Here is a 26,489-nt window from a genome sequence, read left to right as displayed (position 1 = left end):
TTTACTGAATAACTTGTTGAAGAACCCCAACTCCTCTGAAGCTTTCAGGCCTGAAATCCCTGAATCTAGCCTCTGGGCTAGATCATGCAGATCTACGGTGTTAAGAAGACTGTTAATTTTGGTCAAAATTCGAAAAACGCTTTTTGAATTATTCAAATTTTTCGGGAAAATAGTTGCGGGCACCCTACAACTTTCAGGTTATAATCGGTCCAGCCGTTTTTGAGTTCTTTGAAATTTACCAAAATTTCGGGTCTCTTACGAAATTTTTGGCTCGTCGGGGATTTTCGAAGAATTTCATTTCTCGTAAAAGAAATAGCGATGCAGCCACATCTTTCAATCTCGATTTCTGTGAATATTGCTGTAGTGAAAAACTTCCCAAAATCTCTTTGTAAAAATGATGCGAAACTGTTAACACTGTTACATTTATTGTGATTTAGATGTGATCTTTACAGTTGTTTCTTTAAATAAAATAGAATATGGTAGTACAAATGGTACCTATAAGTGTATTTATTTACAGGAAATATAATCAAGTGCTCAAATTTGGAACACCAAATGTGCATAGTTTCATACACTTTGTTTTCACTAACGAGATCAATCTTCTATATAAAATGCTAACACCTTGTAACAAGTTTGACCAGATATTCAAGGCATTCATTTTATTAGTGGGTCAACATAATAGTCTGACACAATTAAGAAACTTGGAAGAAGCAAATTCTTTTTTGTGTGAAACACAAATCTTGAACTCATCTATTGGTATTAATTCTGCTTATGACAAAAAAAAAACAAATTGAGCAATAATTTTTTTCTTGATTTGCTTAATGTTTCTGAGAAAGATTTGTGTCTTCATCAACAAATAAATTCTATATCTAACAGATTCTCTTTCAGAATCTGAAGGTTTTTTCACTATATTCAACACTACATTTCATAAGCAATACATGCTTATATAATTTTCACAAAATTCCTATTCATAACCAAAAATATAAATCAATTCAATTCAGCATATATACAAAAATAAAAATATTATTAAGTACATCACATAATAAATCAATACAGCGATAATTAAAATAAGGTATTACTGTATCAAGGGTATAATAATATAATGTATATTATCATAAAAATCAGCAGATATTTGCACATTAAAATTTGAAAAATATTTAATAAATTTCATCTTCAAAATATCTACATTGCCATCGAAAAACGGGGAAAAAAATGTCCAAATATAATTTAGAGATGGTTTTAGTACATATTAAAAAAATACAACAATAAATATACAACTTTTCATAAACTACAAAAGGTGTTTTTGAATTGACCGATCAAAATCTGTAACAGAGTGGCTCAAACATCAACATAACCAAAAACAAAACCTGCCCTACAGAAATCGATTAGATAAAAAAGCGGAAAACATATTTCTCCATTACTCACCAATATTTTTTCAATCAATTTCGCGTTTTTGAATGTCAGCAAGAAATTGATTGATTCAAAATGTCGGAGAATATGCAATTAGCACCAAAAATTTTAAAGTCTCTTCAGCTGAAAATTATTTAATATATGTATAAATGAAATGTTCTATAAAATCAGATTTACGATTGAAATGTTCAACAAGAGAATTCTAATCACTTTAATTCAACCTAACTCAATTTTGTACACGATATCCTAAAAAATTTTGAAATCAACATTTCATTGATCTTGATTTGATAGCAACTTCCAGATTTTTCTAAGAGTCAATGCCATATGACGGTTTTAAGCACAATATGATCAAAATTACATATGAATTAGATCATTAAGATTAACAATTAATTTTTTACAGTCATTATATACCACTATAGAAACAGAACAATAACAGACTATTATCAACATTTGTGCATTTTATTCCATAAAGGCTTCCCGATGTGTTCTTTACTATACAAAATGAAAGAGGAATTTTTATTTTAATTCTGTCTTTTATACTGCCCTCTGCACTGACCAAGTTTTATGAATTTAAAATTAGAGATCTGCTAATTACAAATACAAACTAAGTCTTGAATTTTATTGGCACCGTGTTTGCGAATATTTTGTTGTTATATTACATTATCCCGAAATTTTTCATTAAATGATATTGCCACTTGGTATATTAGTCATCACCATTTAGATCATAGTCCAACAACAAACTCTAAACTAAACTAAAAGTCAATATAACGAGTGTTCAATAAAAAATCGTCGTTAAGTGAGCTTTGAAATTTTGAAGGCTGATATTTTGCGTCTAAATATTCGAAATTCCATAGCCTACTTGACTAAGAATATTTTCGAACGCACGTTAATAAGAAATCCAAAATCACAGTAAAAATACTTCCTCATATTTTACATATTAGGACTTAGGGTCCAGACCAATTACTATATTCATCAAATTAATCTTTAAAAATAGAGAAAATTCAGAAGTATTAAAGAAATACGTATGTACATGATTTTCCACTGAATGAAGCAGATCTCAAATTGGCCTAATGCACAACCGAGTTGAAATAAATGAATTTTCCTACCTACGTATCGAATAATCGAGTGTCCTTCAAATCGAACTGTAAATATGCCGAACTTTAAGTATTCATTCCACTTAGAATATGAAGGAGATGAGAATCCCAGCGATTTTGTAAAAATTGTCTAAGATTGAAACTTACGAGTGGGCTAGATTAAGATATGTATCTAAAATATCAATGGTAACAGGAAGTATAAAAATAAAATATATTGAAAAAAGGTGTTTAAGTTAAAATTCGATTCGACTATAACAGTAAGTAGATGGATAAGTGATCAATTTATAAATTAAAGCTTCCCTGCTAGAATACCTATGACTTCCCCAATTTCAATCTGGTGGACTCGCATTATTTCACTATCAAATACTCGAAACTACAGTTTAAGTTGAGGTCGATTTAAGGGGCACAATTCTTGAAAAAAAAATCCATTTGGTACTTTGATCTTTGAAAAATGTCTTGAAGTGGGAAATTAAATAGATGCAATTTTTTTTTCAAGAATTGCGGCCTTGTGACCGAAATGTTGCAAAAGTTGTGTGTCTATGATCTATCGCTTTAAATCTATTAACGCTATTTGTATAAATAAACTCTGTTGATAAAGCTTTACGATTACTAATTGTCATTTTCAGTCAGTTTGAGAATAACATATGAAAAGGAAGACAAAACACTATTGCACATTGCTAGCTAACTGCTGGATGTAACTCTTACGGGCTCGGCTGGAGTTAATGGACTACTCTGACTATTTGCACTGTGTGGTGTAAGATTATTATGAGCCATCATCTTCTGACGTACCTCCCTTATCTTCAGTTGCAAACTCATTTTGTTAGGGAATATATCCAAGTGCTGTGCTTGAAAGGTGGATGTTGCTTGCGTGGAAGGAAATAAAGTGTTGTGCTCTTTGAATAGCTGCAAAACTAACTGACGCCTCTGTTCCAATATCTTACGGTGTCCTCTGTCCGATTCCCTAGAAGTCCCAGGGGTCCTGGGTGTTCTAGGAGAATTACCCTCGCTCATGTCAGTCAATTCTGAAAATTATAATGAGACACTCTTAGCCCACCCCTTTTTTATTCACAAGACACATTGAAGCCATCTTAGAAGACTAGAGAGGGCGAGCTGTACATAAAAGCATAAATACCTCTAACGTTCTCGATGTTGAAATCTGGCCCGAAAAATTGATTACCAATCACAATAGGCTTGGCAGAAGATGCAGATTTCGGTACAGATTGGGGCGTTTCGGGTTCGGATTCTTCCTCGACAGACAAACGATTCGTATTCAGCAGATTCCTCGTCTTTTTGTAGTTGAATATGCTAGGGCTCTGCACCGTTATCGAACTTGGTGACTGACATTCCTCCGGTTTGAACTGAGGCAACGAAGAGAACTTCTTCTGGAAATTCACCTGTTCCAACACTCTGGAATAACGAACGTTACAGTTTGAATTTAAACGGTTACTCCACCAAAAATTCCTACCTATCCATTCCGTCTTCGATGTTCCTCTTGAAGAAGCTCTTCTTCTGGGACGGAGAAGTGAGTGGCCCTTCCATGTTTTGTTGTTGCTGTGGCGTTAACTGTTGTTCTTGTTGTTGAATTTGCTGCTCGTTTCCGGGGTTATTATTGTTCTCTTTAGAATTTTGCGTCTGATTAACGTTACTGAAGACAGCTATAAAAGAATCTGATTGAAAAAAACAAATCGTTGTGACCTAAACTATCTTCACCTAAAGATTGACGTCTCTGCAACGGTGCTTTACCTAGCTGCGCGGGAGTTGGAGCAAGTTTGAATTCCTTGTTCCCTTCAGACACCGCTGAAGGTTCAGAATTATTTAAACGAGGAGATTGCGGTACCTCACACTGCGAAGACTTGAACTCATTATCAGCCGAATGAGAATCCTTCTGGTCCATCCTAACCATTACACCTAAATCATCAAATCAATATTAATTTCGATTACGGATAATCTTACATCAAAACTTATTACCTGTACTATTGGCTAAGGTGGTGGTGGTACATATCTGATGATTCTGATTGGAAGAATAATCCGATTGAGAAGAACTAATGATCTTGTTTTGCGACTGATTAACTATGACAGACTGGGTCGGTGTGGCTTTTGGCAACAGCTGCAAAGTCGGCAGCAGTCCTCGAACTCCAGAATCGCCCATCGATATAGCATAAGAGTTTTGCATCATAACATATTGCACTGGATGATCGGAGGCTGAAGAAGAAACCATAACGACAGGTTGAGACCGTTCAGGATCGTTTGTCAAGCATAAACCAGTTTGTCTTGCACCGATCGTAGAATTGAATATGGCCACAACAGGCTGGCTCTGACTATCGCTTACGTGGATTATAGAATTAGGTTTTCCTTGTTGCTTGAGTATGAGTGTTGGGTTATTGTTCATTTTGCTCATGTTTGTCCCGGACTGACTGGATGGTATGTTATTCCACAAGTTATTAGAAGAATCTAAAGCTTTAGACACTGCTATACTATTGGAAATATCAGTTTTGTAACTTCCACCAGACCACGCATCAATTTCCGTTGCACCTTCCATCTTCTCCAACTTAACACCTTTGGGAGATATCGGCATCTTCTGGAAGGCGCCCCCTGTGGGTTGAAATCCAGAGACACCACTCGGATTAACTGGTGACTGATAATGCAAACTGAGGGTGTTGGGCGTCGATACCGGACTGTATTTCGGACAGTCCGAAGAAGACAATCTAGCCTTTATTGGTTTAGGTCTGCACGTTATATCTACACAACCACTACTAATTGGACTGTACAGTTGCTGAGAATAAATTTTATTTTCAGCGTTCTCGTTATCACTATGAGATTCCGCATCAGAATCGGTTACTTTTTCTTTACATTTGAGATCAATCTCGGTAGCAGTGTCCTCGCATATCACCATTTGGTCATCATCCGAAGCATCCCCAGCGTTCTCCTGTTCCTGGAGAGGCTGACGTTGTGCTTCCATCGTAGGTGGAGGCGTATGCAGAGGTTCTCCAATATCACCCATATCACTAGAAGAATTCAATTTACCCCTAACCGAACCAGTTGACGACTTCCTCCTATCTTTATTGCACCTGAAAGGAAAGTAACATAGTAACGATACATAGGGTACAACTAACCCTTCCACTTACCATTTCCACTCTGGATGGGCCTTGAAGTGAGCCTCCTTCACTTCCGAGGCCAATTCATGATATTTTTTCTTTCGATCTGGGGGTAACGCATACCACCATTCGCCCAATATCTTGGATACGGTTCTGTTGTCTTGGTTGGGATGCCTTTGATGCACCATCGCCCTGTGTCTCTTGGAAAAAATCATGAATGCGTTCATGGGTCTCCTTATCCTATCTTTGGCCTGGAATAAAGATCAAATGTTATGTGAAGGAGTACAAAAAACTTTTTATCATTCAGAAAAATATGGTTTCATCTGGCAAGAACATAAATGTGAAAATGTCTATTTAGATCTTTATTTTGGAGAGGCTACGTGAAGAAAAGATACTGTTTATGGTTTCATGAGTTGAAAAGCTGTAATATATGGAAAACAAACAATGCACGTAGAATTTTTGATAGAAACTTATCTGTACTGTGGTGATTTCAATGGTCGACTAGCCAAAATATGAGATTCTTAGAAACTACTGGATCAATTCGAACCAGATCTTCGCCAACTTCAGTAAATAATAATTTCACCTTTGTCAAACTCCCATCCTTGTTGTTGTTGGGCAGAGCGCTCAGACTTTGACTCCGCCTCTTATTACCAGCTGAAGAATCGATGGAATCCGTAGTTTCAGGTTCAAAAACATCATCGTCCTCCTCGATAGTGACAGGCAGGGAATCGATTTCGTGTTCCTCGTCGTTTATATCCACCCCGGTCCTGGTTAGGGGAACGGGGGGCGCCGACAGGGGCGGCGATAACTCAGAAGAAGGCGGAGATATAGGCCCGGTCGTGGTCGTCAGAATCGGTACCAAAGTATGCCACGGTATGACGAAAGCGGATTGAGGGATCTGATTGTTGTTGTTCCCAGGGGTAGAAACTTTCGGCTGGGCCATCAGCAGTCTGTTCTGATTGATGCAAGGGGTCGATGGCGAAATTTGCTGTTGTATAGGTATCCTGACTTGCTGTTGAACTTGCAGCGACAAGTGCTGAGACGGCGTGGACACGTGTTGAACTATATGCTCCTTATGGTTATTGAGGTTTGGTGAAACTAAAAACGTGGGCACTTAATTTTCGGGCATTAGGATGGTGTTTCGATGTAACAACTCACCTTGTTCCTGCTTCATTATTATAGGAGGCGAAGGTGTATGTTGAACGGTGGCAGTGGACACCCTCTTCACAACCGATTGGGTTGCAGCCGGTAACACAGGAACCAGCTGAGTTGGAAGTAGATTTGTTCCAAGAGTGTTGGTCTGGAGTAGACCCGCAGCATTTGTGTGGCCACTGCTTATGGTACTGATGGCATTAGTTGCTACTCTTATCGTAGAAGTCGCTTGGAGATGATCGCTCTGGATTACCTGAAAAAACATTGTGTTTTCACTTAATTAAGTTATTTACAGTCCTTCTAAGAAGAAAGGAACCCTTCAATAAGAACACATGCTGTTTTAACCCTAACTAGATCAAAAATCTTACCTGTCTTTGAAAAGATGTAATTTCCTTTGCCTCGCTGTCTTCATTTTTAATTATCAATATGTTCCTGTCGATGGCCTGAGGCGTGACACGGTAAACAGCGTTTGGCACTAAAATCGAAGTACTTAAACGATGAAATTTGAACATACACACAGTACTAACACATACCTTGCTGCTGATGTGATTCAATCTCAATGGATTGCGAGTTGGTGTTGTTCAAAGCGTGCTGAAGGATTACATTGTGTTGTTCTGAAGACACCGGATTCCATTGTCTCGGATTGGGAGATAGCCTTATAACGCTGGTTGTCCCTTGGACAGGTCTTACTAACTCGGGTCTGTAACAACGAACAGGTAACAATGGTTTAGGACATGAATAAATGTGACTTACCGGATCACAGGTTGATGATAGGGGGTGTTATAACCGGGAGGAACAGGTGATGTCCTCTTCTGAAGAGTGTGGGAATGACTACTAATTGGCATGAAAACATTTTGTCTAGAACCTACTGTTATGGGCGACTGCATATGATGTGGTGAAGTACCTTGGCCGTTGGGTGAGAAAACTGGAGTGGCTGACCTTGAACTGCCCAACGAAACTGCAAAAAGACAATATTCAATTCCCTTTCTTCAGAATGATATACAAGATGAATTTGCACCAAATTATAAAGACTCTAATGGACTCCCCTGTTTGCGATTCATTTCGACAATGGACAAATTCAAATTACCAGAAACAAAAATGAACGGCATACAGAGGGAGTGGAAAATTTTGAAAATTGAGAAAACAAGGAAACTGGTTAAGTACAAATTTTCAAGTAAAATCATTGCTTTTAAAAATGAATTAATTGCGACATAATTGAAAGCAATCAATATTTCTTTATTCATTAACATACCTAACATATTAGCTACGTCTGTTTCATCTTGATCAAAACGACCAGTGATACGTCTTTCACTACAGTTAGGTGATGTTTCAGAATCTCTGGAAGTATCTTCACCATCTCCTTTGCTATTAGATCTGGGATATGATGAATTACTTCGAAGACTACTACCTTTAAGACTGAGGTGTCTAGAGCAATAACCTCTTCGTTGTGATTCTTTATTACATGTACCATCTTTCGAACATAACCGTCTCCATTGCTTTCCATTAAATTTTTTCCTTATACCGTTCGGATTTGAAACAATGTCACCTTTTTTGTACTTATGCGGTGTGGCAGCTTGGCTTCTAGGTGTTGTCGGTTGGGATCTTGGCGTTATGCTACTTGAGGAGCTACCTCGACTATGTACACTGCTTCTTTTACTACTTCCGGATAACTTATCATTGCCTTCCGTTGGAAATATAATATCTTCTCGCCTGAGCTCGTCTTCGCTCTCGTTGAAGTCCTCATAATTTCTCGAACTAGACACTGGCGTGCTCACCGACACTGGCGTGTGCAATTGGGGCGGTGAAACGTTTCGAGGGTAATATTCAGGCTGGTGTTGAGGCGGCGAGAGCATACCTGTTGGTTCATCCAGATTCTCCAGTTCATCGTACCAAGGTGGACGGAGCAGTCTCAATTCTGATCTCTTCACTGTAATATAGCACTGTTGTTCGCCCAATTTCGCGACTAGAAATTTGGGAGGTTGGGGTTCTATTTTACAAACCACCCCTTCTACAAACATAGACTGGTCGTGCCTGACGCACACCCTCGCGCCAAGAGTGATCTGATTGAAAGAGGGACTAGCATCTCCTATTATATCGTAACATTCTTTGTCGAGTACGTTACTGTAGTGCAGTATTCGTTCATCTTTTCCATCGAGAGCCACTGTTATCTGGAAAGAAATTGCATGGTGATATTCAAGTGGAATGTTCAATCCGAATATTCTCATAAACTACGTATTTGCACAGATTCCAATTTTCCCCAATCTGTAGTGAAATACACTACCCAAAAATTGAAATGGATAATTTGCGTACATGTAATAATATATAGAAGGAAATAAAAAACGATTTTGTGTATGTACTGATGTCTTAAGTGTCTACAAACGGTTTACCCGCCTAAAATGTTAACAATAAGCAAGACTGCTTTGGAACTACAACATAGCAGAGAAATTAACAGATTCTACAAGGTGTAGTCTGCAGGCTCAAGAAAGATTCCTTCTATTGAACGTAAAAATGTGCCTGCAGAAGGTTCAAGTTTCAGATCTGTAACTTCAAAGACAAAAAAGTTATGAGAACTTTTCGAATTAGTCAAAATCTCATTTTTTGCTAGTAACTCAAAAACGAAGGACAGTAGGAGACTACGGTCACAAAGTAAATTTTCTCCCAAATTTTCACTTCAATTTTTGACAAGTGCTGTTACTAAACATAATTCAAAACTAGTTTCAATGGCTTAAAATCAGCATAACTTCTTCATTTTCTTCCAATGTGTATACAGATTCAAATGAAAATGCTGCAATCTGTGGAAAAGTACTTTCAATTCAAATGATGCATCTAATTGAATGAAACCGTATAGAATATTTTGAGATTGCGTTGGAAAAATCGATCACCTTCTCTACGTTTTCAATTCATCCACGACTGAATCAAATATTTGCTTTTATCGAACCAAGGCATACCCTATGGATCTATACAAGGTGAATCGGCAATGTCTAGCAGTATTTCTAGGGGTTGTTTTTCGTCTAATGAACTTATAATCGAAACTGCTTTATTAAGGGCGCTTCAACCCTCCCAAAGGGCTTAATAATAATCAGTCTTTCACATTACTTCCGGAATAGACACATGATACATTCAAATATTGGGTAGTATTTGAGGATATCAATACAAGTTATTTGTTTATGCCATTTTGACCCTTTTATGAATTTTTTTTACCAGTCTTTTTGATGCAATATTGGCCGGGATTTCTGATTCACCCTGTGCAGAAAATTTCGAGATTCAAACTAGAAATTTTCAACTGCGGGCTTCGAACATAAGTTCCAATCTTTTCCAACACGAATTATTATATGATCATTGAAAATAATGAACCATAATTATTGATGGAGTTCTGGCACTTAGAATTGTTTGGATTATTGTATCAATATCCATTGCATAAGATGAAAATTCCCACAAATATTCATATCGAGTTAGAAATCATAATAATTTCCTCATTACCGGTGAATTTCAAAAGAAATTCCAATACTTTAGTTCATTCAACTTCAGCACACGTATATATTTTGTTGTCCTTGCTTTAGTACAAGCGTGTATGTGTTTCCAGATGCTTAACCTTACATCCTTGAGGTATACTCAATATCACATCAATATACAGAGTGAATAAAAAGGAATGTGCAAAATTCAGATCTTCGGTATTCACTATTTTGTAAATTTTTTTTTCAAATCACGTATATTTTCATGTTGGCATATTTTTCAATTATTTTCAGTGTTAAATGATTGATTTTTAGTTATACCGACTTCTGTTATAATAAATAATGATAAAATTTCAATTATTACTAGGATTCCTTAGTTCAATGCCACTTAGTATATTTTCAAGCAAGTGTGTAGATGAAATGCAAACTTGTCTAAAGCTATCACCGCACGTCTGATTTATAAAGATGCACCTGTAAGGAACGTGGGCGAAGCGCTTTAAGCCGATAAGAAATGAATGAATCATACACCGTCTAGCTTTGAATTCCTGAAATTCGAGTTCTATTCATAATGAAAAGTTGTAACACGAAACTCCGCCAAAGAAATATAAATGCAAGGAGCACGGCAAGAGGCAAAACGTGATTTTTTTCGTAATACTATATCGCACTACACATTCATTTTACCGGACATAAAATTCAATGTCAGATTAAAAATAGTATTGCATATTGCAGATACATCTTACGAAATTCGAAAGACCGGAATTTTGTTTCGTTCTCGCGATAGAACCAAGTTTATGGAATCTGTACACGAAAATATACTCAATAACATTAGAACTGCTGGAACGTTTCACCTTTCATTATTTTTTCTCCAATTTTTTTGTGGGGGGAAACCGGTTGTAAGAACTGACTAACAACAGGCTGACGGGATCGGAGAGGACATCAATTAAATTAAATTACATTACTAAAAAGTCGAATTGCAAAATTTTTTCCTTCTGGACATAACACTTCATTTTTATGTCACCGAGTATATTCTGGGGATGTAACGTCCGGACTAGAAGGATGAAAAATTGCATTCAAGGTAGATTTGCGATTTTTTCTTTCGATCACCAAACTTTATTGAAATCAAGGAAAGACAACTTCAGCTCCACGATTCTTTCACACTGTTTACTATTAATTTCGAGTGTATCAATCATGAGTCATATATTATGATTTGAGGTCGCCCGTATATTACCTGATTCACCATTATTGGTAGCAACATTATAAGCTAAGCTGAATGATAACTATAATGATAAAAAATCTTTACTGACTCACTTCGGTTCTACACACAGGGACCGCCTGAAAATATAATATTATCGCCAAAAGATTACAAGTTCCTCAAAATGAACGGAGCGGTAATTTAATCGAAAACAGAGCCGTTCCACGAGCCTTAGAATATTGGTGAATCAATCGTTATCAATCATGCAATACAATATGATTACAAATTCCAATTTCCTACCGACTATTGATTAACCAAAATCATTTTCTGAGTGATAACTATGCCAGCAAATAATATAACTGATTATTAATTACTATCATTAGTGTACTACGTAGAAAATTCGAAAGGATTTTACTACAACTAGCTTTCATTCTATCATAGGGCACTATAAATAATACACTTCAGGTATAGCAGATCGTAAAACACTACATCTCTTAGACTCGTACCTACTGGAATATAAAGAAAAAAAAGGTTCCAAATTCACATATAGTTTTATTTGTTCCCAAGGATTAAGCCAAAAATAAAATAAATTGTTCAGAAATGTATGCATGTAAGAAAATTGAAACCGTGATACCAAATTCAAACCCTATAACTAATTGAGCTGAATATACGCATTATTAAATCAAGTATTGTGGCAATACATGTTTCAATATTCACTGTTCGACTGTTTTTTCATCCATTTTCAGGCTTCCAAATCGGAAAACTAGCAGTACAATACTCAAATAGCATCCACTTCAAACAATTTTTTTTTCTGAGAAAAAGCCTGGAGCGCTTTCATTTTTCGGTGTTCACATGTTTTTTCATGCTTCATTCCAAAGGTTCGTTATAGAAATTATCGAACCAATTGAGAAAAACCCCTTGATTTTTTCACTTCATGGCTTGATATTTGATTTGAATCTTTAATTAGAGGGACCGAGGCTGTATCATACTCTTCAAAAATAGATTTCCAACTAATTTTTTCTCCCATACCGATCCAAATGACAGAAATTACAACATGTCCATGAATCAAATACAATATGGACATTGGCAGTTTTAGGAAATGAAAATTTCAGCACTGAATAATACAATGCATGATCGATGTTCTGAGAATTGTTTTTTCTTTGCAATGGAAATAAGAGAAACACTTTGTTCATTTGTATAACTTCTGAGCGTTTATTTTTTCCATTATGTCATTAATGTAATCATTACATTTCGAGTATCACAATCAGTTGCACCAATGAAAAATAAAACAAGAATTTGATTCAAGGAATATTCGTAAGGAAGCTTCATGCAAACTCCTAAATATCACAAAAGGAACAAAGCAGCACTGAGTAATGCAACATGAAATAATTGAATTCCATGAAAAATGATGTTCAAAACGAGTAAGTGTCAATGAAGTATAATGTTACCATATTTAATTATCAAATGCTCAATTAAGTCAATAGCATAAACAAATGATGAATTCTCTGAACTGGTCATATTGATCCACTGGCTTATATTATGTACACATAATTTCTGTATCAAATTATTTGATTCAATTAATTTTTCCATTCATTGATTTTACACCCTACATACGAATAATGTGTGACCTTTAATTTATCTTTCATATTACTTATATTAACAATTCGAAATGGGAAGCTGCAATTTTCAATGAACCAATTTGTAGCAATGACATTTCACCAGAAATAGTTCACAAACATTTATTTTTAATCACTTCGTTCACATAAACGATATATCGTTTTATGGTTTCAAGCCAGTTACGGGTAGACGACTAGCCAGAACATTGCTCATTACAATTGAAAATATCAAAGTAATACTCACATTTGTTCCATTTGCATCACGGATGACCCCAGGATAATACCAATCCCCTTGTTTAGCAAGAACTCGATGGTCACACCACTCAGTTAAATCAATGATGTTGTGTTTGTTATTGAATGAACTTTCTTCATTTAATCGAGGTGGACAAGAATAGTCCACTGCAATTGCTTGTGGTGTAGTAATAACACTTTGAACAACAGATACAGGAATACATGGGGTTCCCAAATTCTGAACATTGTTTTCTTCCAATTCAGATGGATCAAATTTTCTCTTTTTAGGAAGCTTTCGTACACACATATCCATGTTTGACATATTCAAACATTAACTTCAACTAATGAGAAATTTTGGTGAATCCGAAGAGGCATTGTTCTTGTTGTCTATGTATGACATCTCACTTTGATTTGTATATTTATCACCTATAAGTGTATATTTCTATATACACTAGATTTTTCTGGCTCATCTTTCACAAAGTCATTCTGAAAAGAAAACACTATGCAATAAAACAATAGCATAGAGTAGCCCAGCAAAGACTTTGTAAGCAGTAAACACTACTTTACAATTGCTATCATGTCCAATAAACAAAAGTTATTTTATGAATGGAATGTTATTATAGTACCTCTTCACATAGTAAATAAACATTTTTGTCAAATGAATTCATACATGCTCTTTTGTATTAGTGCATAAATATGTTTGTCAGTGGTAATTAGCAGAATTGCAATAATTTAAATTAACGATTTTTAAAGATTATTACCTAATTTTTTATTAAATATAAATCACAACATTTGCTCACTGAACACCCACAGAACGCAGTCACATAAAATAACCTCCCTCCACTCAGTGTAGCCAGTATGAAGAATGAAAAATCTCTATACTACTCGGGTTACTTCGGCTATAATCGTTCACTATAGATCCGAAATGAGTAATTTTATTAGATGAATGAATTCGAAATTTGGAATATGCTAATGCTAATGCATTGAATGCATTGAGGGAAAAAATGAATCGATGAGGCGAGAAAAGACATGACAAGTACATAATCCTCGTCTATTTTTCGTCAGAATATCAGAGCGAAAACTTTTTCAAGGGGATAAACCGACTGATGAAAAATGTGGAATTCAAAAAAGGCAATGTTCTACGCTAATTTTAAAAATTTAAAGTAACGATTAGATTGAGTCACTATTTAGGAATCAAAGGAATCAAATGTCTGATATTCAGATTGATCCATTTATTGGTAATCCTGTGGATTATTTCTGAAGAAAATGATCTACAACTCTATGAATACGATTGCAGCTCTACCTGTGAGATTGTCATTAAATCATAACGTCAATATTTGTGTCGATTGGACAGGGAAGTGTTTAGGTGTTTTATGTAAATATAATTGAATAATAACAATGGCAAGCAATGAACAGAAAGCTCAACAACTAATTGCGGAAGCTGAGAAAAAATTGAATACCACGAAAGGATTTTTCGGCTCCTTCTTTGGGTATGTTACATTTTCCTCTTGTGAAATGAAAGTTGAGACTTTTAAATTTCTTTTTTCTGCAACAGAGGCAACAGTAGAGTCGAAGATGCAATAGAATGTTATCAAAGGGCTGGTAACCTATTCAAGATGGCTAAAAATTGGCCACAAGCTGGTAGTGCTTTCTGCGAGACTGCAAATTTACACTTGAGAGCAGGAGCTCGTCACGATGCAGCCACCAATTATGTAGACGCTGCCAACTGCTACAAGAAGTCTGATATCAACGGTAAGTTCAGTAGTGAAGGAAGTGCAATTAACACTTTTTCTACAATGACAAATGTCAGCTGATTCAGAGCAACCTAGCTGATATTAAATATGTTGATAACAAGCAGTCCTCAGGTTCTCCTCCTTTGTTCATAGTAGAAAAAATGTAGTTCATGCATAAATCTTTGTTTTGCTGGAAATCACTTCTTATAATTATGACTAATGACAATCACTTTTTAATCTTATTGATTATATCAGAATGAGATAACCCATCATATTTAATTATTGTTGACACTGGTTATTCACCATTGAAGTTGTTGATAATTTTCCATCAAAATGTGAACATCCCCTTTCTTATTGTACAAATTACATTTGATGGAACACAAAATGAATTAAAACCAACATAACTCTTATTCATAGTAGATCATTATCTCTCTTTTATAGAGGCTGTTAGCTGTCTAATGAAAGCAATAGAAATTTACACAGACATGGGTAGATTTACTATGGCAGCAAAACATCATCAAACAATTGCAGAAATGTATGACACTGATGCCGTGGACTTGGAAAGAGCCGTGCAGCATTATGAACAAGCAGCGGACTATTTCCGTGGAGAAGAAAGTAATTCTTCAGCTAACAAGTGTCTTTTAAAAGTAGCTCAATATGCTGCCCAACTTGAGAACTATGAGAAAGCAATACAGATTTACGAGGAGGTTGCAACTTCTGCCCTGGAAAGTTCTCTCTTGAAATATAGCGCCAAAGAATATCTCTTCCGTGCAGCCTTATGTCATCTTTGTGTGGACTTATTGAATGCTCAACATGCTCTTGAGAGATACATTCAGATGTATCCAGCATTCCAAGATTCAAGGGAATATAAATTAATAAAAGTTCTGATTGAGCATATGGAGGAACAGAATCTAGATGGATTCACCGATGCTGTGAAAGATTACGATTCTGTTTCCCGTTTAGATCAGTGGTATACTACAATACTGTTGCGTATCAAAAAGCAGCTGAATGAGAGTCCAGATTTGCGTTAAGAAATTTCAGCTTAAAATGTTGACTCATTTGATTGTTATGTTTATTTGAATTTTATTGTTGCCTCTTGAAAGTTCCTTTTCTTAGCTGATTTAGACTTTTTTAGCAGAATCAAAGTTAAGATTTACTTTTGATTGGCATATTATGATATTAGCTTGTTTGTAATAGAAGGTATACAACTAATAACTTTTAATATACATATTTAATATTTATAAATAATATTAACATTCCAAGTATTTCATTCGGTACTAATAGTTAATGTTTATTCAACTCCAAATTTGTACCAAAATAATAATTATTATCATTGATACTTGATTGTGTTCAAACTATCTGAACATAGTTTTCTGAAAATCATTGTCATGTTTGAAGGCTCATAAGTAAATACAGGAATAAATACAAACTAGGCTGGTTTGATTTGAATTTGATTCATTTCAAGAAATAAAGATATTGTTGAAAGAAAAGTAACTTTTAAGTGAGTCATTGGTTTTGGAATTAAGGAAATGTTATTAGATGTTTGAAAGTTGATCACATAGTGAGAATATCAAGTTATTTAAATGGAGCTCATTTACTTCATGCTAAACATGAAAAAATATGCTTTATTCATTACAAGAACACCAAGCTCTAATGAATCATTTGAGTATACCTCATTCTACAAAACCTGAATATTCAACATACATGAAGAAGTTCATGTGAATACAACTACAAGGCAATCATTTCTTAAGGCCTTTGATGTTTTTTCTGTATTCATCTCTTAGTTATAAAGTATTTTCAGTGGGAAGAAAGTCGCAAATTTTTCCTTGTTTTGACCTCCCAACTGACTTTTATTTTGAAGTTATATATTTTCTTAGTTGTACATATTCCTCTATTAGCTAGATATTGATTATTGGGGCTAACATAAAATGAACGTGTCCGATGAATAAATTCACTATTACTGGAAAGTTTCAAGTCTTACCAACAGAATAAATTTTGAATTATCTTATGAACAATAACAGTCCAGTCTGTATGTATCAGAATGACTCGAAATCGTTGATTTCATTTTCGAATAGTGTAGTCTAAAGGTGAAGGATTAGATAATTAGCCACCTGTCCATAATCATAAGCATTTGAGGAAATGGAAAAATGTCACAAATGGGTTTTTTTAGTTGGATCTGAAATTTGAAAGGAAACATCAGGAAAATCTATTGATTGAAACTGGCATGCTTTCGTGTTATTTTTCCATTTCGCATGCAGTCATGCTTTCAATGAAATAATTTTTGTTATTCATTGGATGAATCATATCTGAACAATGACATAATGATTTTGGTGCTGTAAGTAATAAATGTTAATCAATAAAGCTCGATTTTAGAATTCTAAGTGTTTCTGAATTCTGAAATGCGTATTTTCAAAATTATTCATTATCACATATATTATTCTCAGAATGGAGAGATATAAAGAATCAAAACACTGGTAAGTATACAGCTAGAAAATTTTAATTAACTGCCATAACACAGATCCGGAATTAGATGAATAACTCCAGAGGTTTTCAAATATTGCATTTTGTGATGTATATTTAGCGCCTCACTTGAAAAAAATGATCTAATTAAATTTAAAATAAGTTTGAAAGTGGTATGTTTAAATGTGCGCCATCTGCGTTCGAGTCATGAAAGCTCTATGCCTGTTAGTCAGATTTCTATTTATTTTGGACGATCAGAAAAATTAGTTCAGATAAACAATACTAGGTGGCGCCAGAGGTTCCTATAATACTCATAGTCCGACAACAAAGTTCGTGAAATATCAAACTTTGACCCGCGCCGGGCTTTTGAAATATTTCGTTCTGAAAGGAAAGGTTGTGCCTGACATCGTGCACCTTGCTATTTTGAAAATTTAATGATAAAAAATGTTTTAGAGAACCCCATACCAAAGAGTATTAACTCTTTTTGCCCATACTTTAATTAGTGGATCAATTGGAAACCAAAATCACAATTTCCTAGATATATTGTATTTGAAGTAAATTTATTTTTCCAGAAATTTCTTGTCATTTCTACAAGGACTTTGATTCAACCCTATTTGAAATCCCCCACGTGAAGTGAAATAAAAAAAAAATTATCGGACTAAAAATTTCCTTCATGAAATTCCCATGCATCAGGAAAATTTCTGAAAAAATTTAAGAGAATATATTGAGTTCAGCCCTATTTGAAAACCCCAACGTGAAGGGAACGAAAAATTTATCCTTTTCCTCATGAAATTCCCATGCATAGGCCATAAAATCCCTCTGAATCCCCGAGAAAGAGAACTAGTATTTCTGGAAAAAATTAGCAGATAATTTGATTTCACCCCATTTGGAAAATCCCACGTGAAGTGAAAGTAAAAAAAAGACTATGGGAGCAAAAATTTCCCTCATAAAATTCCCATGCATAGGCCACAAAATCCCACTGAATTTCGAAGAAAGAACTAGTATTTCTGGAAAAAATGAGCAAATAATTCGATTTCACCCTCTTTGGAATACCCCACGTAAAGTGAAAGCAAAAAAAAAATTTTCTGTGTAAAAATTTCCTTCATAAAATTCCCATGCATCTGCCCATGAAATGCCAGCGAAATCCTGTGGGGTCAGAATTAGTAGGCGATTTAGCCGTTAGTTCAGCGTTTTGCCGCAAAATGCGGTCAAAATGAACTGAAAATGTGGCGCTGCCGTCGCTCTCTCGGAGCCGGTCGAAATCGCGACGGAATATACGGGGGCAACCAAAAAGGTATTTCGACCGTGATTTATACGGGGGTCGCCCAAAAAGTATTTTTCCAAATTTATACGGGGGCAAGCAAAAAATAATTTCGTTCAGAATATACGGGGGCCGTTCGAAAAGTAATCCAACCAAACCGACCGCGTGACGCATCAAAACAAATATGGCGGAAAGTTATTATTATATTATTTTAAAATTTTTCTGTCAGTAAGACTTGCGCATCATAAGCGCAGAAGTCGACTATCCCACTCCTATAGTCAAAGCCATAGAGCGAGAGTTCGACCAAGAAGTCGAAGTCTGCGTGCCCCAAGACAGCTACGGAGTAGCCATCTTCGAGGACTTACCGCTCACAACTCACCACCAGCCGTAGATCCATGCATGGCCGCGCACGGGGCCCAAGTGATACAGCTACAGAAAAGTGTTATACTTAAAGGCTGGAGGAGTCGGACAGTGAGTATTATGTAGATGGGTGGCGCCACCTATCAGGTGTTTATTGAACTAAACTATGTGGGTAGCAAAATTGAAAAGGAATCTGCACGGCTACCATAGAATTTTCATTGTTAGATCGTAGATGGCGCGCCTATCTACATATCGCTGCTACACTGGAATTCTTATTTCAGGATTGAATTAGATCTTTCCTTCTGTACCTTTCCAATTCAGTACTAAATAACCCAAATTCTGTACCTTCACAGGGTTGATTGAGAGTTATTGGTTGTATACTTACAAAGTACTGAACCAGTAGAAGCCCAAACTGAGTTTGCTTCTTCTGATTCTGATTAAAAACACTCTTCAGACATAGAAATCACCTTTATTCATTGATCGGAAGTAACATACAATTTAAGTATTTGAGCATATAATTATTCTATTCAGTAACTACATTGATAGTGCCTTAATATGGAATCAATTATTGATACATTGATCGATTGAATTTGAAATCAGTAGCTCTGGAAGCTATTGAAGGAAGATTAGAAACTGTCTGATTGCTCAATGGAGTTATTTGGTTATCAATTATTCATAAAGTATTTGAATCATCACCCAAATATCAAAAATGACCTTATCAAGGGACCCCCCGCACACTTACTTAGGAAAAGCGGGTCCAGTGAATTTTCCTCATTTTTACATATTATATTTATATCAACCTTAAGAACAATATATCAGATTTTCAAGAAGGTCTTACATCCGGTTTGTTCTATAGGGCGTTCCAAAATTGCAGCTACAATCGATACTGAAGAGCATGAATAATGCACTCAATTCCAATCCTTTCAGTTACTCGGAAAACATTGAAATTAAGAAGAAATGAGTTTATAATTGATCCTGCCCAAAATCCGTTAAGGTCGTATAATTTTGGCGTTGTGTTTCCTCCTTTATAACGTTATAAATGAGGTAATATCCTTTGCGTTTTGGCTGCATATTTCAATCTTCTGGCAATAATTAAAAACAACGTTCATTTTGTCTTGACTCAGCTCTTCCGTTCCGAACGGCACCTTGAGAAGATGAGGGAAATAGTCCATGTTAAATACTCCTTCATCAATCTCATTTTGCTGGAGACAACTTTTTATCTTAACGAACTTTTGCATTAATTACTGATACAGCGCCGATCATATTTTCTCCAAGAGATTTTTCCTTCCCTTCCACGTCAGTTTTGAACGGAAAATATAATTGCGAATTCAGGAAAGAATTTCTTTGTCGTTCATTCAGTTTTACGAGATTCTCTGTGTAGCTCATAAAAACTTGAATGTCGAAAATTATGCGGATGGTTCGAATTCTTGGGAATGTCTTAAACGGAGCTAATTCGGTGGAATGTTTGATGAGACTGCATATGGATCCTTAAGGATATCCTACGATTCACAGAATTCATATAAACTCATAGTGAGAATATACAGGGTGTTTTCACAGGTGAAGTTTTTTTTCGACAGAAGGTAGAACTCATCAAAATAAGTCTTTTAACCAGAAATTGTCTTTTTAAAATATCCTGATGGATGAGATACAACCCCTAGAACTTCGACAAAATTTCATTGAATTTCAAGTACTGGACTGCGGAAGATGATGACTACGGAATCCCAAAAACGAAACAAAACATAAACATATGGCTGGACAATGAATGTTTCAGTACTGATAAGTTCATCGGATTAGATGCATCAGGTCACTTTTGAGAGAATCATATTTGTTGTATAGTGCAATTTAGCAAATGTAGAAAATCGAGGCAGTTTCTTGAAAGTGCTTATATAGTTATGTTGAAAAAGTGCCATGATGATTCCCCATTTCATTCCATTTTTACGACGATTGATGGAATGTTCGAGCAAGAAGATTGTGATGCTCATTGTGAAAAAATTCGTGAATAATTTTGACGAACTTTATTGGTGAGATTTTGGAGTATTATTCTTTTTTTTATATTTGTGTCCTAAGTCTCTTCTGTCAGTTGGTATCGAAATGAGTCATTTCATGAAATCATGTAAGTTACTAAAAAATAATGAGAACAATTCGGAATCCTAAGTTTCCATTTTCATCACCACGTAAATATCGAACGAGCCAATATCCTAAACGAAACCACATGGTCGAATCAGGAGATAAGTTTTTTCCCACTGCTTTACTATAATTCAGCAAACAAACGGTCTAGGGTCGTATTAGGATCTATTTCAGTAATCATTTTCAATTTTTTTTCCAACTTTGTCATTTTGAAAGTTTTGTATAGGTGATTTTTGGTGAAACGCTTCATTTTGACCAGTTCTACCTTCTGTTGAAAAAAATCTTCACTTTCAAATACACCCTGTATTTCTGCGCTTTCGTTTTTTATAACTGGGGAGGCAGAGGTCTTGTGAGATGTTTTTTGTGATCGTCAGGAACAATATAAAATTTTTGAAACTGTTGAAAAAAAAGCCTCACCTTCAAATACACCCTGTATTGGATGAAGTTCATTCACTTCAACATAAAATCATGAACTAAAAGTCGATTTCCATTTTCCATCTTTGTGTGAAGCTGGGAATGATTTCGATTCAAAACTTCGTATACATTACCTACTACCAAAAAAGGGCCACGTCTCGTTATTATAAAGAATTGCGGTGGAATCAAGAAAACCATAAAAAACCGTCCTCCTCACAATACAATACACTTTTGTTTTTTATTAAGGACATTCACCATCGGAAATAAATTTCTATATTCTATAAAAATAATCGAACGTAAAGGACACTTTTGGTTCGATTTATGATATTTTCACAAAGAAACATAATAAAATATAAAGTATATATTGGGGGAAGTCCGGCCTGGGCCTTTTCTGCTCCTTGTTACCCTCCCAATATTCCGCTAATCTACGGTTATTTCTTTCGGGCCGTTTTGAAACGCTAGAACACGCTCGTATGGGAAATTTCTCCAAACCTGACTTCCTTTATATGGATCTTTGTTATGTATTTCGTCCTCGATAACTAATTATACATAATTTAGGATCATTATTTCTAGAGTTTCAGTGTTGACAGAAAAATTAACATCCAAAATCAAAATACAGGAATCAATATCTTCGGAAATCAACTTTTTTGGGGTAGGTACATATGCCACATCTCCTCGTATAGCTGTGCACTAATTTTTTCTGCAACTGAAATAGTTATAACCATTTAATGAAACTGACCAACTAGTTAAAGTTTCAACTGATGATTTGACTCAAATGAAGCCCTAGATATATGCATTACTTTCTCTAAATGTTCTCAGAACAGACATTTGTTCTGGATTATCAAGAAAGTGTACCAAGATCTGTTTCCAACTTTGGAAACAGAGTTTGTTTTCTGCTGGATCGCTGGATGAGATTGGTTGGTATGGTGGTCACTGCCTCAAATCTCTTCAAATGAATGGAGGATTTGATTGGAAATTATGTGTTTTCCAATTACGAAATATAAGTGGATGAATCCACGGAGAAGCTTGTGCAACGAATATTCTGTGTACTTTCAATTTCGATTCACTCATTTTATTTTTACTGCATGGATTGAATTCGTGCATTCGGAATATAACTTAACATTGAAAAAGGGGAATGAAGAGTCTATAGATCATTTGGACGATTGCTACGAGATGTATCCGTCCATAATGCAATTTTAATTACCAGAAAACTTCCTGTCATACCTGTATGTAGAAGTATCCTGTTTCTCCCTTACCTATTTTCATTTAACTTCTTGTTTGGCATTAAATTTTTGAACTGCCTACCTGAGTTATTTCATTGTAATCAATCAGAGTCCTTTATTTTCGTATTGATATTTGTTGAATATCTTTTCAACAACAAGGACTAAGAGTTTCATATTTGGTATGCATGTGTAACTTTATGTTTTCTTTGATAATGCTAATAAGGAATTAGGACAATTAGGGACATCGCAGAGAGCACAATTTAAAATACTAATCGATCTTATTTTCAACCAAAATACTGCCTTTGATATATGTACTGAATTTATTCCAAGTGAAAGACTCGCACTGTATACATTTTCATACTGTATCTGATTAACAATTTAAATTTTGGCCACTTATTGTGGCCACTCGTCAGAAAGTGTGCGGAATTAAAACATTCAACATCAAACGGTCTCTCTCTCAGAAATACCCTACGCGTTTTCTCCCCAAATATATTTCAGATACTTGAAAGGAAGTACAGAATGACCCCACAGATTCATGGTCGATCGAATTGGTATCCGTTTCTCACTACCGGTCATTTAGCAGAACGCCACCCTACCACCAAAACCACTTATCTACTTGAAGTCGTTGGAAATTGCCCATATGAGCTTTTATCCAGTGCCCCTTCTTAAACCCTCCAATTTCATTTCCATATTATCCCATGCTCGGTCAATACCTATTAAAATACAAATATGGATTCCAGAAGGAAATCAAGGTTTTCAGTTTACCTAACTAAAATCGAAGAAAATTCATTAAAATTCATCACAATGGTCTTGTGATATAATTCGACATCGAGGAATTTGCAACATAAAACACGAGTTCTAAAAACATTCAATACGAGGGACGTTCATTAATTTATTCTTATTTAAGTAAGCGTTGCCTTATTACTCTTCGGAAAATGAAAATCTGAAAATTAGGTAATAATTCAGCATTATTGAAGAAATTCAGTGCGAATCTCGGATTTTACATAGAAAACAATGAGTTACTTAATAAGTACCTAGTTCAAATTGTGCTCTTTTTGGTGTACAAAAATGTTATACAGCTTGTCCCAAATTTGAAGTCTATTCTTAAAGAGTATACCTAGTAACACATGCGTTATTTCATTCCTCCAATAATTATATCTCTATATCGACTTCGAGGGATTATTTTTTTTAGTTTAGAATGTACAGGAGACTATCCTGTATATTCTGCTGTGGAAAACTTATATTTCGCGTAGATAATTTTTCCAATTTTCGCGCTTTCCAATATTTTAAGAATAGGTAAATAGACGGCTTCATTGGGTATCAAGATTAATTTGCAGGAAACGCTGAAGACTGTCCTCTGCGATTTGGAACATGGCTGGGATTTTGCTTCGATTAGGTAAATGAAGATGAGGAAAGAGCCTTCGGCCGCCTTTAACTTGTAGACGTCCATTTGTCTGTAATAAATGGCTCAGACCCTTTTCAGGTTCGAATGATTTCGGGGTAGAGGGATTTCAGAAATCTAATCATATGCTATCGGAGGATTTGTGTCTATTCATAGGAGAAAATGAAAGTACTCCCCTTAGCAGTTTCTTGAATTTTGAGATAAAACTCAAAACAAAACAGTACATTCAACAGTGTATTGCGAACATTGTTCAAGATAACGTCTTCAAGTTTACTGTAAACAAATCGTACTGTATTCAGTAAAAAGTATTGCAACTACTCTTCAGATTTAAAGTTGGACATTGAAGAGAAATCTATATATTCTTGTAAAGCATACGAGTCAAATTCATTCCAATTGTAAGACCCCTAGTTGCCCTTCAAATTTCAAGGGTTGAGGTTGTTGTTTGAAGAAGGGAACTGTTTATTTCATATAAAGTATATGTATTGCAACTAAAAGTACTCTTAAGGTTCAAAGTTGGACATAATTGAAGAGAAATCTATAGATTCTTTTAAAGTATACGAGTCAAATTCATTCCAATTGTAAGACCCCTAGTTTCTCTTCAAATTTCAAGGGTTGAGGTTGTTGTTTGAAGAAGTCAACTGTTTATTTCATACAAAGTTTCTGTATTGCAACTAAAAGTACTCTTAAGGTTCAAAGTTGGACATAATTGAAGAGGAATCTATAGATTCTTGTAGAGTATACGAGTCAAATTCATTCCAATTGTAAGACCCCTAGTTGCCCTTCAAATTTCAAGGGTTGAGGTTGTTTTTTGAAGAAGGGAACTGTTTATTTCATATAAAGTATATGTATTGCAACTAAAAGTACTCTTAAGGTTCAAAGTTGGACATAATTGAAGAGAAATCTATAGATTCTTCTAAAGTATACGAGTCAAATTCATTCCAATTGTAAGACCCCTAGTTGCCCTTCAAATTTCAAGGGTTGAGGTTGTTTTTCGAAGAAGGGAACTGTTCATTTCATATAAAGTTTCTGTATTGCAACTAAAAGTACTCTTAAGGTTCAAAGTTGGACATAATTGAAGAGAAATCTATAGATTCTTTTAAAGTATACGAGTCAAATTCATTCCAATTGTACGACCCCTAGTTTCTCTTCAAATTTCAAGGGTTGACGTTGTTGTTTGAAGAAGTCAACTGTTTATTTCATACAAAGTTTCTGTATTGCAACTAAAAGTACTCTTAAGGTTCAAAGTTGGACATAATTGAAGAGGAATCTATAGATTCTTGTAAAGTATACGAGTCAAATTCATTCCAATTGTACGACCCCTAGTTTCTCTTCAAATTTCAAGGGTTGAGGTTGTTGTTTGAAGAAGTCAACTGTTTATTTCATACAAAGTTTCTGTATTGCAACTAAAAGTACTCTTAAGGTTCAAAGTTGGACATAATTGAAGAGAAATCTATAGATTCTTGTAAAGTATACGAGTCAAATTCATTCCAATTGTACAACCCCTAGTTGCCCTTCAAATTTCAAGGCTTGGGGCCATTTTTTCAAGGAGTAACATGATGGTGTTCATTTTCAAAGATGTCCTGATCAGTTGTAATATGTGTGTTAGAAAATCTAAACGTTTTTCTTCGCTAAATTAACTTAAATCTAATTCTCCGGTAGAATTCCCTTACACCAAAGATGCTTTGTCGATGAACCCCATCTGACATCCCTGTAACAAACCCTCGGACCGTTTGGCAATCTCAAGAATATCAAGCAAGCAATGTATCATCAAATCTTACATAAGTACAATCCGCAATCTTAGACAATATGGGCATTTAAATTTGAGGAGGAGTTAACATCTTGCTGAGAATTCGGTATAATTCTGCCGGAAACCCACGACCATAATTGATTTAATTACATTGTGTTAATTAGAGCAGCTCCCCGAAAGCAATTGGATACAACCCCTTTCACAATAACTGAATGCTACGTTTATTTTGGGCTCTGAATATCCGATCTTCGAGATTTTACTTGATTCACTCAGTTTATAGGATAAATGCACCAATCGTCGGTTGACTCTAGAAGGGGTTTTTAGAATTAGTGAAAAAAACTTAGTCGACTTTTTTCATCCAATCAAAAAAAAAAAAATAATAAACAACGCTTCAAATCTGACTTCTTATTTTTTACGATTTCTCTACTTAATTTTTTTTCTTCATGTTTCTTTTCACTCCATTTATTTGTGAATGTATGTATAATTCCTTTATTTAAACATTAGGAATCTAAACAAAAAGAAT

The 26,489-nt window shown here is 35.2% G+C and overlaps 2 protein-coding genes and 1 long non-coding RNA gene across 5 annotated transcripts; 2 read left to right on the top strand and 1 right to left on the bottom strand.

The window, feature by feature from the left end:
- Positions 1-408: 408 nt before the first annotated feature.
- LOC123321318 (putative transcription factor capicua) lies at positions 409-14,148 on the bottom strand. Of its 3 annotated transcripts, none has more exons than XM_044908781.1 (14): positions 14,001-14,148; positions 13,253-13,725; positions 8,001-8,916; positions 7,502-7,706; positions 7,282-7,448; positions 7,117-7,223; positions 6,755-7,001; positions 6,180-6,709; positions 5,627-5,847; positions 4,470-5,569; positions 4,212-4,409; positions 3,967-4,156; positions 3,634-3,908; positions 409-3,523 (listed from the first exon to the last, which is right to left on the bottom strand). In XM_044908781.1, exons 2-14 carry the CDS (start codon positions 13,559-13,561, stop codon positions 3,183-3,185), a joined length of 4,806 nt encoding a protein of 1,601 aa, XP_044764716.1. In that variant the 5' UTR covers positions 13,562-13,725; positions 14,001-14,148; the 3' UTR covers positions 409-3,182. The 3 variants fall into 3 exon arrangements, with proteins under 3 accessions (XP_044764716.1, XP_044764717.1, XP_044764718.1); XM_044908782.1 differs by having other exon boundaries at positions 6,180-6,694; XM_044908783.1 differs by having other exon boundaries at positions 8,295-8,916.
- A 413-nt stretch (positions 14,149-14,561) lies between these two features.
- On the top strand, positions 14,562-17,348 carry LOC123321714 (alpha-soluble NSF attachment protein). Its single transcript, XM_044909447.1, has 3 exons — positions 14,562-14,729; positions 14,795-14,991; positions 15,414-17,348. Exons 1-3 carry the CDS (start codon positions 14,638-14,640, stop codon positions 16,001-16,003), a joined length of 879 nt encoding a protein of 292 aa, XP_044765382.1. The 5' UTR covers positions 14,562-14,637; the 3' UTR covers positions 16,004-17,348.
- A 3,670-nt stretch (positions 17,349-21,018) lies between these two features.
- LOC123321637 lies at positions 21,019-26,260 on the top strand. The gene is made up of 3 exons (XR_006538897.1): positions 21,019-21,074; positions 21,134-21,136; positions 25,879-26,260. It is a non-coding gene; the product is annotated as an uncharacterized LOC123321637 (long non-coding RNA).
- The last annotated feature ends 229 nt before the right edge of the window (positions 26,261-26,489 follow it).

This window comes from Coccinella septempunctata, chromosome X (genome assembly GCF_907165205.1).
Source record: "Coccinella septempunctata chromosome X, icCocSept1.1, whole genome shotgun sequence".
NCBI lineage: Eukaryota > Metazoa > Arthropoda > Insecta > Coleoptera > Coccinellidae > Coccinella > Coccinella septempunctata.
This window is presented reverse-complemented; position numbering and strand designations above follow the sequence as displayed.

Bases quoted from the DNA above. Each gene is read 5' to 3' on its own strand.
- LOC123321318 (XM_044908781.1), bottom strand. From the start codon at position 13,561: ATGTCAAACATGGATATGTGTGTACGAAAGCTTCCTAAAAAGAGAAAA. The intron at 7,449-7,501 runs GTAAGTCACATT...TCGTTGTTACAG, and splicing joins TATCATCAACCTGTGATCCG to ACCCGAGTTAGTAAGACCTG. The intron at 6,710-6,754 runs GTGAGTTGTTAC...CCGAAAATTAAG, and splicing joins AATAATGAAGCAGGAACAAG to TGCCCACGTTTTTAGTTTCA.
- LOC123321714 (XM_044909447.1), top strand. From the start codon at position 14,638: ATGGCAAGCAATGAACAGAAAGCTCAACAACTAATTGCGGAAGCTGAG. The intron at 14,730-14,794 runs GTATGTTACATT...TTTCTGCAACAG, and splicing joins TTTTTCGGCTCCTTCTTTGG to AGGCAACAGTAGAGTCGAAG. The intron at 14,992-15,413 runs GTAAGTTCAGTA...TCTCTTTTATAG, and splicing joins CAAGAAGTCTGATATCAACG to AGGCTGTTAGCTGTCTAATG.